Here is a 15,768-nt window from a genome sequence, read left to right as displayed (position 1 = left end):
GCTGAAGAGCGAAATGATGCATTTCAAGGAGCTGAAAACAAGAAATGTGTCGCATTTCTATCGTCTTCAACACTGCTATGTCGCCATCTCTGTCTCCGAGATACTCTCATGCTCTTTTTTTTTTTTTTGTATTTTATGTCTGTCTGGTGTAAATTTAAGCACTGGCAGTGCTCCCTGGTGGCCAAGGATACAGGAAGAGAGAGTCACTGTGTTTCCCTATGGGAGAGATCGATTTTTATTCATCATCAGGACTTGATGCATCCAAGTTCAGAATCATTCAGTTTTGGCACCTTGAAGACATTATGCTTTTTTTCTTTTTTAAATTCTCATTTACAACAGCACAACGCAAAACCGATAAACAACAAAAATAAGACCCCCTCCCCAAAAAACAGAGAGAGAGAGAGAGAGAGAGAGAGAGAGAGAGACTAAGGCTGTGTGAAATTTAAAAAAAAAAAAGAAATGAAAAGAGGAGATAAGATTTTCTTCTCTTAAAAAAAGCCTTATCCAAAGTTTGTTCTTTTTGTTTCAAGTGTTACAAAGCCCCGCCCTGAATTACCCATTCAAAAAAAAAAAAAAAAAAAAAAGGACAGTACAGTAACAGTAATGTCCACGTTTTCACGCCCGCTGCCCTTACATTGTATCATTTGTTCAAAACAGTTTCCTTAAAAGCAGATTGGATGGTTTTGATCAGCATGCATGTAAATTCATATTTTTTTTAATTTATCGATTTTATTATTGTTATTTTTTTATTTATTTTTTATTGAGTCAGTTAGTGTCACGTTGCCGGTAGCCAGCTTCTCACACGCACTACTGTGTGTCTTTGGCAGTAGTGACTTTTCATCGTCCACAAGTCGTCGTTGCCTTCTTCAGGTTTGCAGAGAGGTTGGCTTTTCACCTCCACGTGACCCTGAACAACGATGGCAGCCAGGGTTTTTGGCGAATGCCGAAGGGATTTGTTTAGTTCTAAAAGAATGCGATAATGCTTCAAGTACTAACTAAATACCAGTTTGTCAAGGAGGCGGAAGCCTTTTCCTGTCAAATGAACCAGTCACAAAGAATCCTCTGATTTATTTTTCAAGATTAGATTCTTTTTCTTATTTTTGCATCAGGGAAGTCAAGTATATTAACATATATATTCATATATTTATAGATAATTAATACATATATTAACTTATGTGTCCTTTTTTTGTTAGTTTTTTTTTTTTTTTTTGCGGCCTGAATTCCTCCCTGCTAAAGTTCCATACCGCTATGGTTCACAGTATTAATGCGATTAAAGAATAAAATCAAGAAGATACAGTAACTAAAGCGAAGAGCGGGTTTCAGGGAGGTTAGGGTGTATTTAGAGTGTGAGGGTGGGGTCATAGGCGGAGCCAAGAGGCAAACACTGCCCCCCTGTTTGTCGGACTGAGGAAGAGAGTAAAAAATACAAAGTTCACCTTTAAATCGGCAGTCTGACCCGGCCCACAACCACAGCGCCCCCTGGCTGTCGCCCTTCTCATCTTTGCCCATCCCTCCCACACAAATCTGTACAAACATGTTCAAAAGTCGTCAATCAATGGTTGATGGGAAAATCATGCATGTTTCTTTTTTATGCATTTTTTTCTCTGCTTCTTTTGTTTTAAAACTGCAACTGGGTGATCGTCTGAGTTGCGGAGAACTCAGAACATCCCTTCTCTCCTTTACCAACTGAGCTGTCTTTACCACCTTTCCCCAAATTTGCTCCAATTTCTTTTGAGGTCCTTCTGTCAAGTTTCATACGGGTGTCGTGCGTCGGTTGGCGGTGTTGCTGTGGCCACCCGAGTCTTTCAGGTCCTTCTGGATGCAGTTGTGGACCTGCAGGAAGTTGTGGTCCCTCTCCGTGGAGTTATAGGTGGCTGTCGGGGTGCCCGTTTGACCTTTAGGAAGCGTGTACATGGACAGCTCGGTGGAGGGAAGCGTCCCGAAGCCCTTCAGTCCCACTGGTGATGCCTCGCGGGAGTGTGAGGGATCTGTGGACCGAGATGAGGAGCGAGAACGGCGACGGTAACGGTAGCGGTAGCTGGGGATGCGCGTGATGGCTGCTCCTTGGAGGTAGTCGGCAGCTCTGGCTCCCACACGAAGTTCCCGATGGCGGTCAATGAACATATGCACAGCCAGCACACCCACCATTTCGGCCATGATGAAGGAGAGTGCGCCGAAGTAGAAGGACCAGCCGTAGGAGTAGCTGTTTTTCTTGGAGTCACTCTTGGAAGGGTCCCCAGCGTTGGCTGATATGTACACAATAATTCCAATGATGTTGCTCAGACCTGTGAGAAGGAAAGAAGCACAAATTAGAACAAAATGGAATTTTATTCATTCATTAAATAATCAAACTAATTATAATGCTTCATTCACGTTGGTGGTAGAAAAACCATATAGCGCTCCTTGCAGCAGAGTTTCTATCATGTGCGGCACACTGGTGGTGATGATGTGAGGTGTTGTCATTTTTCAATGCTGACAACATGGACAGTAATTTGCTTCACTAAAAGATACAGAGTTTTAGCATTTTGCACAGCGTTGCATTAAAACAAATTCCAACCCCTCAACCACATCATGACACTTGAGTAAAGAATGAAGTAAGGCATTGCCTGTTGGGGTGGAAATATAGTGCCCCATGGCCTTTAAAGTAGCCACAAAGGCCCAACAGGAACACTGAACATGAAATGGCTAATGGGGCTCTAGTGAAGTCCTCAATGGTGGATCTGCCATTGGAGGTATTGGCTTGTAACCCAGTGGCTGTGAAGGCGGATGAAGGCTGCAGCAGGTCCTCATACCACGACCATCTGGGATTTCCCACCCATCAGACCAGGCTAAGGATCTGTCAAGGATCATGTGTTTTCAGCGTGCAACAACATTCCCACGTTAAACAAACCTGCATGCATCTCTGGATCGACAACTGGATGTAGATATCAGGCCTGGGAATTGATTGAGAAACAATCTTCCTTACCATCAAGTGACTGCCACAACAATGTATTAAAAGAGAAAGCTCTGGCTCTGATGGCAGCTTAAAGAGTTACCTTTTTCTGAATTTATAGGTTAATTCCTCTCTGTAACATCACAAATTTATTTGCCTGATTAAAACCAAGCGACTCTCTGCACTTAAATAATCCATTTCTTGCTGGCCATCTAATCTCCCTGTTAAAAATAAAACATCTGGTTGGTCGTTTTTGCTGCAGCAAATATTGAAAATGTCAAGCTGTTGCTGTACTCACAGCCAGAGGTGGGTTTTCCACCATCCTCTCATTGAAAACAGTAGAACATCAGTGAGCTGCTTCACATTTGTTGTTTACAATGCAAACTATCCATGCCACTAGATGGCAGCAGCCAGCTGGTCAACTACTGCTTTTGTGAAAGCACTCATGTTTTCACTTGCATTAATGTTCACCTTTCCCAGATTACTACTGCAACTTAAGGTAACTTCAGTTGACTGGACATGATTTGGAAAGGCACACACCTGTCTACATGTAAGGTCCCACAGTTGACAATGCATGTCAGCACAAACCAAGCATGAAGTAAAAGGAATTGTCTGTAGACCTCCGAGACAGGATTGTCTCGAGGAACAAATCTGGGGAAGGGTACAGAAACATTTCTGCTGCATTGAAGGTCCCAATGAGCACAGTGGTCTCCATCTTTTGTAAATAGAAGAAGTTCAGATCCAGCAGGACTCTTACAAGAGCTGGCCGACCATCTAAACTGAGCGACCATGGAGAAGGACCTTAGTCGGGATGTGACCAAGAACCCGATGGTCACTCCCTCAGAGCTCCAGCATTCCTCTGTGGAGAGAGGAGAACCTTCCAGAAGGACAACCATCTCTGCAGCAATCCACCAATCAGGCCTGTATGGTAGAGTGAATAGACAGAAGCCACTCCTTAGTAAAAGGCACATGGCAACCCACCTGGAGTTTGTCAAAAGGCACCTGAATGACTCTCAGACCATGAGAAACAAAATTCTCTGGTATGATGAGGCAAAGATTCAACTCTTTGGTGTGACTGCCAGACGTCATAATTGAAGGAAACCAGGCACCATCCCTACAGTGAATCATGATGGTGGCAGCATCATGCTGTGTGGATGTTTGTTAGCAGCAGGAACTGGGAGACTAGTCAGGATTGAGGGAAAGATGTATGCAGCAATGCACAGAGACATCCTGGATGAAAACCTGCTCCAGAGCACGCTTGACCTCAGACTGGGGCGACGGTTCATCTTTCAGCAGGACAATGACCCTAAGCACACAGCCAAGATATCAAAGGACTGGCTTCAGAACAACTCTGTGAATGTCCTTGAGTGGCTCAGCCAGAGCCCAGACCTGAATCTGATTGAACATCTCTGGAGAGATCTGAAAATGGCTGTGCACCGACGCACCCCATCCAACCTGATGGAGCTTGAGAGGTGCTGCAAAGAGGAATGGACTAAACTGCCCAAAGATAAGTGCACCAAGCTTGTGGCATCATATTCAAGAAGACTTGAGGCTGTAATTGCTGCCAAAGGTGCATCAACAAAGTATTGAGCAAAGGGTGTGAATACTTAAGATTTCAAAGAAAATGTTTTCATGTTTCATGTAAATGAATTTACTCCATTTTGGAATAAGGCTGTAAACTAACACAATGTGGAAAAAGTGAAGAGCTGTGAATACTTTCTGGATGTCCTGTATTTGAATCATCTGTTTTTTCCGTCATACATTCTCACTTGTTTGCAGCCAGAACACACAGTGCCACATGGCAGCCAGTCATGTAACGAGATACACAGCGATAAACTGTTAGCGATGGGAAAATAGACTGAAGTAGGAGGCCCGTGAAGAACTGATTGAGATGGATCAGAGCAGAAGAGTATCAGGGACACCTTATTTTTAGAGCGTAATCCCAGTGGCCTCCTCTTAGCCTAGCAACAGGGCGAGAGAGACAGACAGACAGACAGAGGGAGAAACAGAGAAAACTGCACGTCTCATTTCTTACTTGGAGGGGAGGTAGTTATCTAGCACAGCACAGTAGGCCATGACCTAGAACCAGAGCACGCACACGTGGACGCATATACAAAAATGCAAAAAAAAAAATGCTCTGGTAAAATGGCAACATGAGCTATTTTTGTCTCCCCAGCTTCATCCAGGAGGTTGTGGTATGCTACTTGCACGTCAGACCCTACGTAAAACATCACCCGGTGGTCAACGAATGCCAGAGTGGCTTTGTCCCTGAAAGAGGACAGTTTTGTTTTCAGCTGCATCATAATGCAGATGTTTTTGTCTGGTTCAGATGAGGCGTCTGCAACAGGCTTGTTCACATTTAGTTGTCTCCATTTCTGCTCTGCTGCTCACTTTTCTCTACCTTCAGCTTTATTTTTCTCTATTTTGAGGGATAGTTTCCAGACTAGGGGAGCTGCAGATCAGTTGTGACATTTTCACATTGTCCTTCATACATGAATCTGCAGAAAGGCATTTTTAAAAATTAAGGTTAATCAAAGAGTGCATTCCTGGTCCAAGTTCCAACAGTTTTCTGTTTATGTATCTGGTGCTATTTTCCTTTTGTCTTTCTTTTTCATTGTGAGAAACTAATTCTTTTTATCTCCAACATCTGCCCTTTGATCCTAATAGCTGACCTATGATCCTGTTTATTGTTCCTTATTATCACTCAGCTTTACCACTGATTTTTGATCCTGACCTTTGATCCTAATTGCAGGTCTTTGATTCTAATTAATGACATATGATCATCATCACTGATCATTGATGCTGATCTCTGATCCTCATCTGTGAACTTTGATCCTGACTACCAACATATGCTTATCATCACAAATCTTGACCACTGAATTTTGAGTCTTGTTCCTCATATCTTATCACAGTTGCTAATTGCTAAACATTGATCCTGATCTTTGTACCTAATCAGTTCTTTTATTGTGATTGTTGACCTTACCATCAGAATTATAGTTTTATTGCTGTTTGTCTTGCTTTGATCCTGATTACGGAATCAAATGGATCAGGATCAAGGGCTGGATTCTGACCTGTGATCCTCATCACTGTACTTATCAGTAGTGCTTAATACAGAATCAAAAGGACGCAGATCACAGATCAAAGACAGGATAAAAACTTTATGGTTGGTTCCACCCCTTGACCTTGATCCACACCAACCTTTAATAAGCAACCTTTGACCCAACACAGACCTCTCCAGCAAATTATTTGAACTCCGAAACACAACCTCCTTGGTGGATGTAGAAATATCATCCACCCAGCATGAAGCGGCTTATAGTGGTGCTGCATTATTGATCAGTTCTACTTGACACAGTTATGACTTTCATGACCAGTGCTCACATCTTCTCAATCATGAAACCACTTGTGTAAAAAAAATGAGGTGCAATTACAGTGTGTTGGCATCGTCTGGCACCAAAAAGCATTTGCACTATAAACCAGCAAAACCACGCTCTGAAGTCCGGCGCAGAGTGTGTCTGCTATTCAAAGGAGGCAAAATTCAGATAGCCTCACATGGGGGGAGGGTTGATGATGCACATATACATTGCCGACCGCGACACTGAATTGAAAACAAAAATTAACAATAAAATTAAACAAATAATTAATGGAAAAATCCTGTTAAATCTGGTTCATTGCATGTGTTTATGGTGTTTTTTGCGCACCGACACAAAAACACAAACACTAATCAGACACTCAAACCTGAAAAGAAAAAGAACAACACCCTCCCTCCATGTGAGCGCAGAGCCCACCACAGTTTTTACCATACCTTGACCATTACTGCAAATGATGTGTCTTGTCCATCCTAATCCTTCCAACAATTCCATTCATGCATAATATGAAGTGAACAAACCTCACCCAAAGCAGCAGAGGCAATAGGTGTTAATCAAACTGTTACAGCAGTCAATACATGTCCAAAGCAGACATGAGAATGTGACATCCTGAAAGGTGGTCGAGGGGCTGGGTCCTGCTGTAGGAGGGCCTGGGTTTTAGGCAAAATTGGACCTATTTTTAGCCGTATTTTGGCAGCCAAAAAAAAGTCATCAATACTTTGTACAGATTGTCCTAAAAAAAATCTGGAATTCAGGAGGAACCCTGAAAATTCTCATGCCTGCTCATGTTTTGTGGTACTTTTCCCACAAGCAAAACCAATCTGTCACCAGAAGCCTCTCATTAAGGAATGAGCAACAATGAGCTGCAACTTGACACATTCTGGCTGATAGGTGATGACAGGTGCCAATGTGATGGGTTGATTTTTAGAGTTTGACTTTAGAGTAGGTAACTTAATCCAGCCACGTTGCACCCAGCACTGATATTTCCTGCCTGGACAGTGCAAATGTACAAAATCTAAATTTTTATATAAAGGAAATAGTTATGATTGCAATATTTCTGTTTGTGCCTGTCATGTTTTGCTTCCTTTCCTCTTCCTTGCTCCCTTCCTCTCACCTACTTCCCTCAGCTCCCCTTTTCCCTTTGTACCTGCAGAGACAAAGAGGATGCCGGCGCTGAGGATGATGTTGTGGCGTGACTTGTAGAACTCACTGGCGGCGATACACAGCCCCCCCATGAAGAGCAGGATCACACTCATGATAGGGAAGATACTCGAGGCCCGTACTGCGCCTGTACACACACACAGAGTTAAAAATAACTAGACAGTACTCGCCGATGGATGTGAGAAAACCGCATCAGACCTTTTTGTTAATAACATAGTTATAATGTTTCCAAATAAGAACACAAATGGGGACAACAGCAGGAACCAGTCATATGATGAAAACAAGTCCCATTTGTACAGCTTCATTTCTAAAATTCTAAGACTTGTTGGAATCTGCTGTTCGATTTAACAACACAAAACATCAGGTGAACTCGGGTTGGAGCAAAAGTTCACGCTGCATGTTCCTGCATCCACCACGATGTTGAACCACACTAGGTCCCGCTTAGCCAAGAATCAGGCAGAGCAGCGGTTCATCGGTATCTCCAGAAAACAGCCATCAATCTGCCGCCACATGGGCTTTGCTTTGTCCAGTTTTTCAGGTCTTGATCAGGACTGAGGCACCAGCACATGGGGTAAAAGACGCTAGGTGTCCAAAGTGATGTAACTGATCCCTAATACGCACTTCCTTGAACTAACCAGTCACTTAACAGAATGTGAGTGCTGCTGTACCCAGAGGAACCAAGTACTAAAGACATCCAGTCATTGCCATTTGAGGTGGTTTAAACCTGTTCATCAAGATGGTAGTGATTGTTTCGCTTCAAGCCACAGAGAGGAGGAGATGCTTTTTGAGATTGCCAGGATTCCCCCCAATCCCTGACATCCATCATGTTATTGGCAAATTTTAATTGGGGAAAAAAAAGAAGAAGAAGGAAAAAAAAAAAAAGAAATCACTGAATCATTCCAAGCAGGCACCACATTAAACAGTATTAATTAGTTAAAAATTGCAGCAGGATGCATGCAGTATTAAAGCTGATTGGGCTGAAAGTGTGTGTTTGACAGCTGTATGATTCCTGTTTCCATTTTCAAAATTGTCTTGCAGTTTTCCTTTGTGGCAAAAACAGGGAAATCATGATTAACTTTCAGTTTTTATTCCACAATTCTCAATTCTCATGCTCTCCAGCATGAGAGGTGGACTCTCTAACCAGAAGACCAAAACCTACGGCTCTGGCCTTGTGGCCAGAGAATCCTTCTATTTTAGCTGTTGGGGAGCGAGATTTGCTGAATACTATTGCACAGCGTCTCCTGCTGGCCTCCATCATACTTAGTTCCTTCTGGCTCACAATAAATTTTAACCACTGTTCAAGTGAGTCTTGACTATGACTTAGCCTAAGATTTTTTTTTTCCTGAGTCTGAGCCTCGGTCTGACATTCATAAAGTGAGACAGGAAGCACTTGGACTCTGAAGACTTGAACTTTCATCCTTCTGAAAGGTGAAAACGTCTTGTTGAATAAGCATAAATTTAAGAATTAAATGAATAAATTCAAGAATTCACTCGAGGAACTATAATAATGAAGTATTTTTGTTGAACAGACTGACCTTGTTTGTTTTAAACGAGTGATTCTCTCCTGGAGGGCATATATACAACCCCTGTCAAAAATTATGGAATCACCGGCCTCGGAGGATGTTCATTCAGTTGTTTAATTTTGTAGAAAAATCAGATCACAGACATGACACAAAACTAAAGTCACTTCAAATGGCAACTTTCTGGCTTTAAGAAACACTATAAGAAATCAGGAGAAAAAATTGTGGCAGTCAGTAACAGTTACTTTTTTAGACCAAGCAGAGGGAAAAAAATATGGACTCACTCAATTCTGAGGAATAAATTATGGAATCATGAAAAACAAAACGCTCCAACACATCACTAGTATTTTGTTGCACCACCTCTGGCTTTTATAACAGCTTGCAGTCTCTGAGGCATGGACTTAATGAGTGACAAACAGTACTCTTCATCAATCTGGCTCCAACTTTCTCTGATTGCTGTTGCCAGATCAGCTTTGCAGGTTGGAGCCTTGTCATGGACCATTTTCTTCAACTTCCACCAAAGATTTTCCATTGGATTAAGATCCGGACTATTTGCAGGCCATGACATTGACCCTATGTGTCTTTTTGCAAGGAATGTTTTCACAGTTTTTGCTCTATGGCAAGATGCATTATCATCTTGAAAAATGATTTCATCATCCCCAAACATCCTTTCAATTGATTGGATAAGAAAAGTGTCCAAAATATCAACGTAAACTTGTGCATTTATTGATGATGTAATGACAGCCATCTCCCCAGTGCCTTTACCTGACATGCAGCCAATATCATCAATGACTGGAAATTTACATGTTCTCCTCAGGCAGTCATCTTTATAAATCTCATTGGAACGGCACCAAACAAAAGTTCCAGCATCATCACCTTGCCCAATGCAGATTCGAGATTCATTACTGAATATGACTTTCATCCAGTCATCCACAGTCCATGATTGCTTTTCCTTAGCCCATTGTAACCTTGTTTTTTTTCTGTTTAGGTGTTAATGATGGCTTTCGTTTAGCTTTTCTGTATGTAAATCCCATTTCCTTTAGGTGGTTTCTTACAGTTCGGTCACAGACATTGACTCCAGTTTCCACCCATTCATTCCTCATTTGTTTTGTTGTGCATTTTTGATTTTTGAGACATATTGCTTTAAGTTTTCTGTCTTGACGCTTTGAAGTCTTCCTTGGTCTACCAGTATGTTTGCCTTTAACAACCTTCCCATGTTGTTTGGTCCAGAGTTTAGACACAGCTGACTGTGAACAACCAACATCTTTTGCAACATTGCGTGATGATTTACCCTCTTTTAAGAGTTTGATAATCCTCTCCTTTGTTTCAATTGACATCTCTCGTGTTGGAGCCATGATTCATGTCAGTCCACTTGGTGCAACAGCTCTCCAAGGTGTGATCACTCCTTTTTAGATGCAGACTAACGAGCAGATCTGATTTGATGCAGGTGTTAGTTTTGGGGATGAAAATTTACAGGGTGATTCCATAATTTATTCCTCAGAATTGAGTGAGTCCATATTTTTTTCCCTCTGCTTGGTCTAAAAAGTAACCGTTACTGACTGCCACAATTTTTTCTCCTGATTTCTTATAGTGTTTCTTAAAGCCAGAACGTTGCCATTTGAAATGACTTTAGTTTTGTGTCATGTCTGTGATCTGCTTTTTTTCTACAAAATTAAACAACTGAATAAACATCGTCTGAGGCCGGTGATTATATATATATATATATATATATATATATATATATATATATATATATATATATATATATATATACATACATATATATATATATATATATACATACATATATATATATATATATATATACATACATATATATATATATATATATATACATACATACATATATATATATATATATATATATATACATATATATATATATATATATATACATACATATATATATATATATATATATACATACATATATATATATATATATATACATATATATATATATATATACATACATATATATATATATATATATACACACGAGGTCTGTCCATAAAGTATGGGTCCTTTTTATTTTTTTCAAAAACTATATGGATTTCATTCATATGTTTTTACGTCAGACATGCTTGAACCCTCGTGCGCATGCGTGAGTTTTTCCACGCCTGTCGGTGACGTCATTCGCCTGTGAGCACTCCTTGTGGGAGGAGTCGTCCAGCCCCTCGTCGGAATTCCTTTGTCTGAGAAGTTGCTGAGAGACTGGTGCTTTGTTTGATCAAAATTTTTTCTAAACCTGTGAGACACATCGAATTGGACATGGTTCAAAAAATTAAGCTGGTTTTCAGTGAAAATTTTAACGGCTGATGAGAGATTTTGAGGTGATACTGTCGCTGTAAGGACTTCCCACAGTGCGAGACGTCGCGCAGCACTCTCAGGCGGCGTCATCAGCCTGTTTCAAGCTGAAAACCTCCACATTTCAGGCTCTATTGATCCAGGACGTCGTGAGAGAACAGAGAAGTTTCAGAAGAAGTCGGTTTCAGCATTTTATCCGGATATTCCACTGTTAAAGGAGATTTTTTTAATGAAAGATGTGCGGACGGGTCCGCGCGTCGGCTCGCAGCCGCCGCGACGCTCCGCCACAGGAAAAACACCTCTGTTGGAAGCCTTAAGGACAAGTTGGAACATGTCCAGCTGTTAAACAATTTCTCATATACTCACTCCACTGAAAGCCATCAAAAGCCGCCTGGATTTTACAAATGGTTATCAACACGGAGGTGTTTTTCCTGTGCCGCCGCACCTCGTCCGCACGTCTTTCATTAAAAAAATCTCCTTTAACAGTGGAATATCCGGATAAAATGCTGAAACCGACTTCTTCTGAAACTTCTCTGTTCTCTCACGACGTCCTGGATCAATAGAGCCTGAAATGTGGAGGTTTTCAGCTTGAAACAGGCTGATGACGCCGCCTGAGAGCGCTGCACGACGTCTCGCACCGTGGGAAGTCCTTAAAGCGACAGTATCACCTCAAAATCTCTCATCAGCCGTTAAAATTTTCACTGAAAACCAGCTTAATTTTTCGAACCATGTCCACTTCGATGTGTCTCACAGGTTTAGAAAAAAATTTGATCAAACAAAGCGGCAGTCTCTCAGCAACTTCTCAGACAAAGGAATTCCGACGAGGGGCTGGACGACTCCTCCCACAAGGAGTGCTCACAGGCGAATGACGTCACCGACAGGCGTGGAAAAACTCACGCATGCGCACGAGGGTTCATGCATGTCTGACGTAAAAACATATGAATGAAATCCATATAGTTTTTGAAAAAAATAAAAAGGACCTATACTTTATGGACAGCCCTCGTGTATATATATAGCGGGGGGTGGGGTACCACATAATTTTGCTTTAAAACCAAAAAAGACCTTTGGATAAGTAATGAAACATAGACAGGAAGTCCAGCGGCTTTTTAGTGAGCTTCTAGACCTCCATTTTGTGATTATGCCTTTGGTACTTGTTTTTTGACCGCATACTGCACATTAAACTTTAAGTAATTTTAAGCCTCTTTGACATCTGGTAATCCATCATCATTCTGATCATTAAGTAGCATGTATTACCATAATAACTGTTCAGAGCACAAGAGTCAAACTTTTCATCCCCTGAAATTAGAGTGGAGGTAAAGAGATAAAAAATGGCTCATTCCTGTCTAGTGTGGTCAAGTGTTGTGGAGTAACTGCCTCATATCGAGGTGTCCAGTCCATAATAATAGGAGCATAAACAATGTGACAAGGAAGGCATCTGGGGGTACTGGTTTCCTGTTGGGGGAAGGCTTGCTTGCAATTATGTAGCATTCAAATTTTCACATCAGAAAAACTGTCATAGCAGTCGTTATGGCAGAATATGTGCCACCTGCAGCGGCAGAGTGAGGCACGGTTATATTAAAACAGAAAACCCTGGTTCTGATGGCAGCTTAAAAAGTCAAACTTTTGTGAGATTATGATTTAATTACTTTCTGAAATGTAACACATATTATTCATGTTTACCAGTTTAAAGCCAGGTGATTCTCTGCACTTCAATAATCCATCTCTCACTGTCCATTTTTCCTCTTGTTAAAGATAAAACCACATCTGGTTTGTCCTTGACGCTGTGTCAAGCAGCAAGTTGAAAATTTGTAACTTTTGATGGCAAGTGCCATCGCAGCTCATGGCTGTTTCGGTCACAGCCAGAAGTACCTGAATTTTTCCATCAACCTCTCATTGAAATTAATGTAACATCCAGTATTACTACACCTTGCATGCATGTCTATAGAGCTATTATTTAACAGGATAAACTTTGTGTTTCTTTACATGCAATAAATCACAGGTTTAAATTTTATATATATATATATATACTCAACAAAAATATAAACGCAACACTTTTGGTTTTGCTCCCATTTTGTCTGAGATGAACTCAAAGATCTAAAACTTTTTCCATATACACAATATCACCATTTCCCTCAAATATTGTTCACAAACCAGTCGAAATCTGTGATAGTGAGCACTTCTCCTTTGCTCAGATAATCCATCCCACCTCACAGGTGTGCCATATCAAGATGCTGATTAGACACCATGATTAGTGCACAGGTGTGCCTTAGACTGCCCACAATAAAAGGCCACTCTGAAAGGTGCAGTTTTGTTTTATTGGGGGGGATACCAGTCAGTATCTGGTGTGACCACCATTTGCCTCATGCAGTGCAACACATCTCCTTCGCATCATCCGTGAAGAGAACACCTCTCCAACGTGCCAAACGCCAGCGAATGTGAGCATTTGCCCACTCAAGTTGGTTACGACGACGAACTGGAGTCAGGTCAAGACCCCGATGAGGATGACGAGCATGCAGATGAGCTTCCCAGAGACGGCTTCTGACAGTTTGTGCAGAAATTCTTTGGTTATGCAAACCGATTGTTTCAGCAGCTGTCCGAGTGGCTGGTCTCAGACGATCTTTGAGGTGAACATGCTGGATGTGGAGGTCCTGGGCTGGTGTGGTTACACGTGGTCTGCAGTTGTGAGGCTGGTTGGATGTACTGCCAAATTCTCTGAAACAACTTTGGAGATGGCTTATGGTAGAGACATGAACATTCAATACACAAGCAACAGCTCTGGTTGACATTCCTGCTGTCAGCATGCCAATTGCACGCTCCCTCAAATCTTGCGACATCTGTGGCATTGTGCTGTGTGATAAAACTGCACCTTTCAGAGTGGCCTTTTATTGTGGGCAGTCTAAGGCACACCTGTGCACTAATCATGGTGTCTAATCAGCATCTTGGTATGGCACACCTGTGAGGTGGGATGGATTATCTCAGCAAAGGAGAAGTGCTCACTATCACAGATTTAGACTGGTTTGTGAACAATATTTGAGAGAAATGGTGATATTGTGTATGTGGAAAAAGTTTTAGATCTTTGAGTTCATCTCATACAAAATGGGAGCAAAACCAAAAGTGTTGCGTTTATATTTTTGTTGAGTGTATATACACATTTTTGTAGTCCTACAACAAATGCAACATTGCCTGAGAATGCAGGGGTTTCAATGCACGGTGGAAACAGGGTTCTGAGTTGGTACACCGGGACAAAAGAACATCCTGAACTCTTCATTTTCTTCACTGAGCAGGTTTTCAGAGACCCGGATCTTTGTTGGGTCGGTCGTTAGGTACCAAACCAAATCCCTAAAGAAGCTTGTGTTAAGGCCCAGTCCCACTGGCGTTTAGGAGGATTTGCGCATGAAATGAGGAGACAAAAGCTGAGCGTCTGCAACACAGTTGGGCGGAAATGACAAATGTCCCGGGGTGGATCAGCGAATACATGAGGAAGAAAAGCGGATATAACAGGGAACAGAAGCGATGGCGACCGCGGAGGCGCCCCCATGAGGGGCACAGCGGCCGTGATGCACTCGCTCCATCCGTGCCCACTCTGTCTGCATGTGCGACATACCATTTGCGACCGTGATGTGGCCGTGCTGGGCACGCGTCATATCTGTTTTGCACGCTGTCCCGGTCCGCCGCCAAGCCGCGCCAAGCCGTCAGTTGCAGATATCAGCGGATGACAGGGGATATGCGGCGCATTGGTTGTGTATGTCCTGCGTATGTCTTTAGTATGTGTTCAGGCAGTGATGCGGATCTCATCCGCAGCAGGATTTTTGAGCCGCTCAAAAATCCTAGCTGCGGATATGCGTGCCTCTGCGGATGATCACGGATGTGTTCGGATGGCGGCCGACTCATACAGGAATGTTACACGGTTATTGCGGTTGTTTGGCGGATGTGGGCCACTTTTGTGCGCATTCCATCCACAAATCCTCCTAAACGCCAGTGGGACAGGGCCCTTAGGAAACGGTCAGCAGCAGTGTAAAATACACTCGATTTGTATTTAATTGGCAAAAACAAGTAATATCAGCACTTTGATCACTTTCAGGGTTGAATTTATTGACTTACAAAACTTTTTCCACTCTCAGATCTGTATCTGGGACACGGACCTCTCCTCTACCTGGCCATGAATTCATCTATCGCTTAGAAGTCTCTCTATCACTCCATCACTCCCGTTATCTGTCTATCTCTGTCCTCTTCCACTCTATCAGTCTCTTCATCAGCTGTCTGTCCGCCCGCCCCTCTCCGTCTTTGATTGTCCGATCATCCTTCGGGGATTCTGTATCGCCATGGTCACAGAGCTCAGTCTGCACCTCGTTCTTCAACTTTTATTTTTCTTGCTATAGTTTTGCAGAATACATACAGGGAATCCGGAAAGTATTCACACAGCTTCACTTTTTCCACATTTTATGTTACAGAACTTATTCCA

At 42.1% G+C, this 15,768-nt stretch overlaps 1 protein-coding gene across 1 annotated transcript in view; it reads right to left on the bottom strand.

Annotated features, from left to right (window-relative positions):
* Nucleotides 1-211: 211 nt before the first annotated feature.
* Nucleotides 212-15,768, bottom strand: part of LOC117525697 (voltage-dependent calcium channel gamma-2 subunit-like) — a 161,514-nt gene continuing 145,957 nt past the window's right edge. The window contains exons 3-4 of the mRNA XM_034187625.1: nucleotides 7,445-7,585; nucleotides 212-2,285 (exon numbers count right to left, since the gene is read on the bottom strand). Of these exons, the coding sequence (XP_034043516.1) occupies nucleotides 1,753-2,285; nucleotides 7,445-7,585 (674 nt within the window). The 3' untranslated portion in view covers nucleotides 212-1,752. The remainder of the gene's footprint in view (nucleotides 2,286-7,444; nucleotides 7,586-15,768) is intronic.

The sequence above is a fragment of the Thalassophryne amazonica genome, chromosome 15 (assembly GCF_902500255.1).
Source record: "Thalassophryne amazonica chromosome 15, fThaAma1.1, whole genome shotgun sequence".
NCBI lineage: Eukaryota > Metazoa > Chordata > Actinopteri > Batrachoidiformes > Batrachoididae > Thalassophryne > Thalassophryne amazonica.
This window is presented reverse-complemented; position numbering and strand designations above follow the sequence as displayed.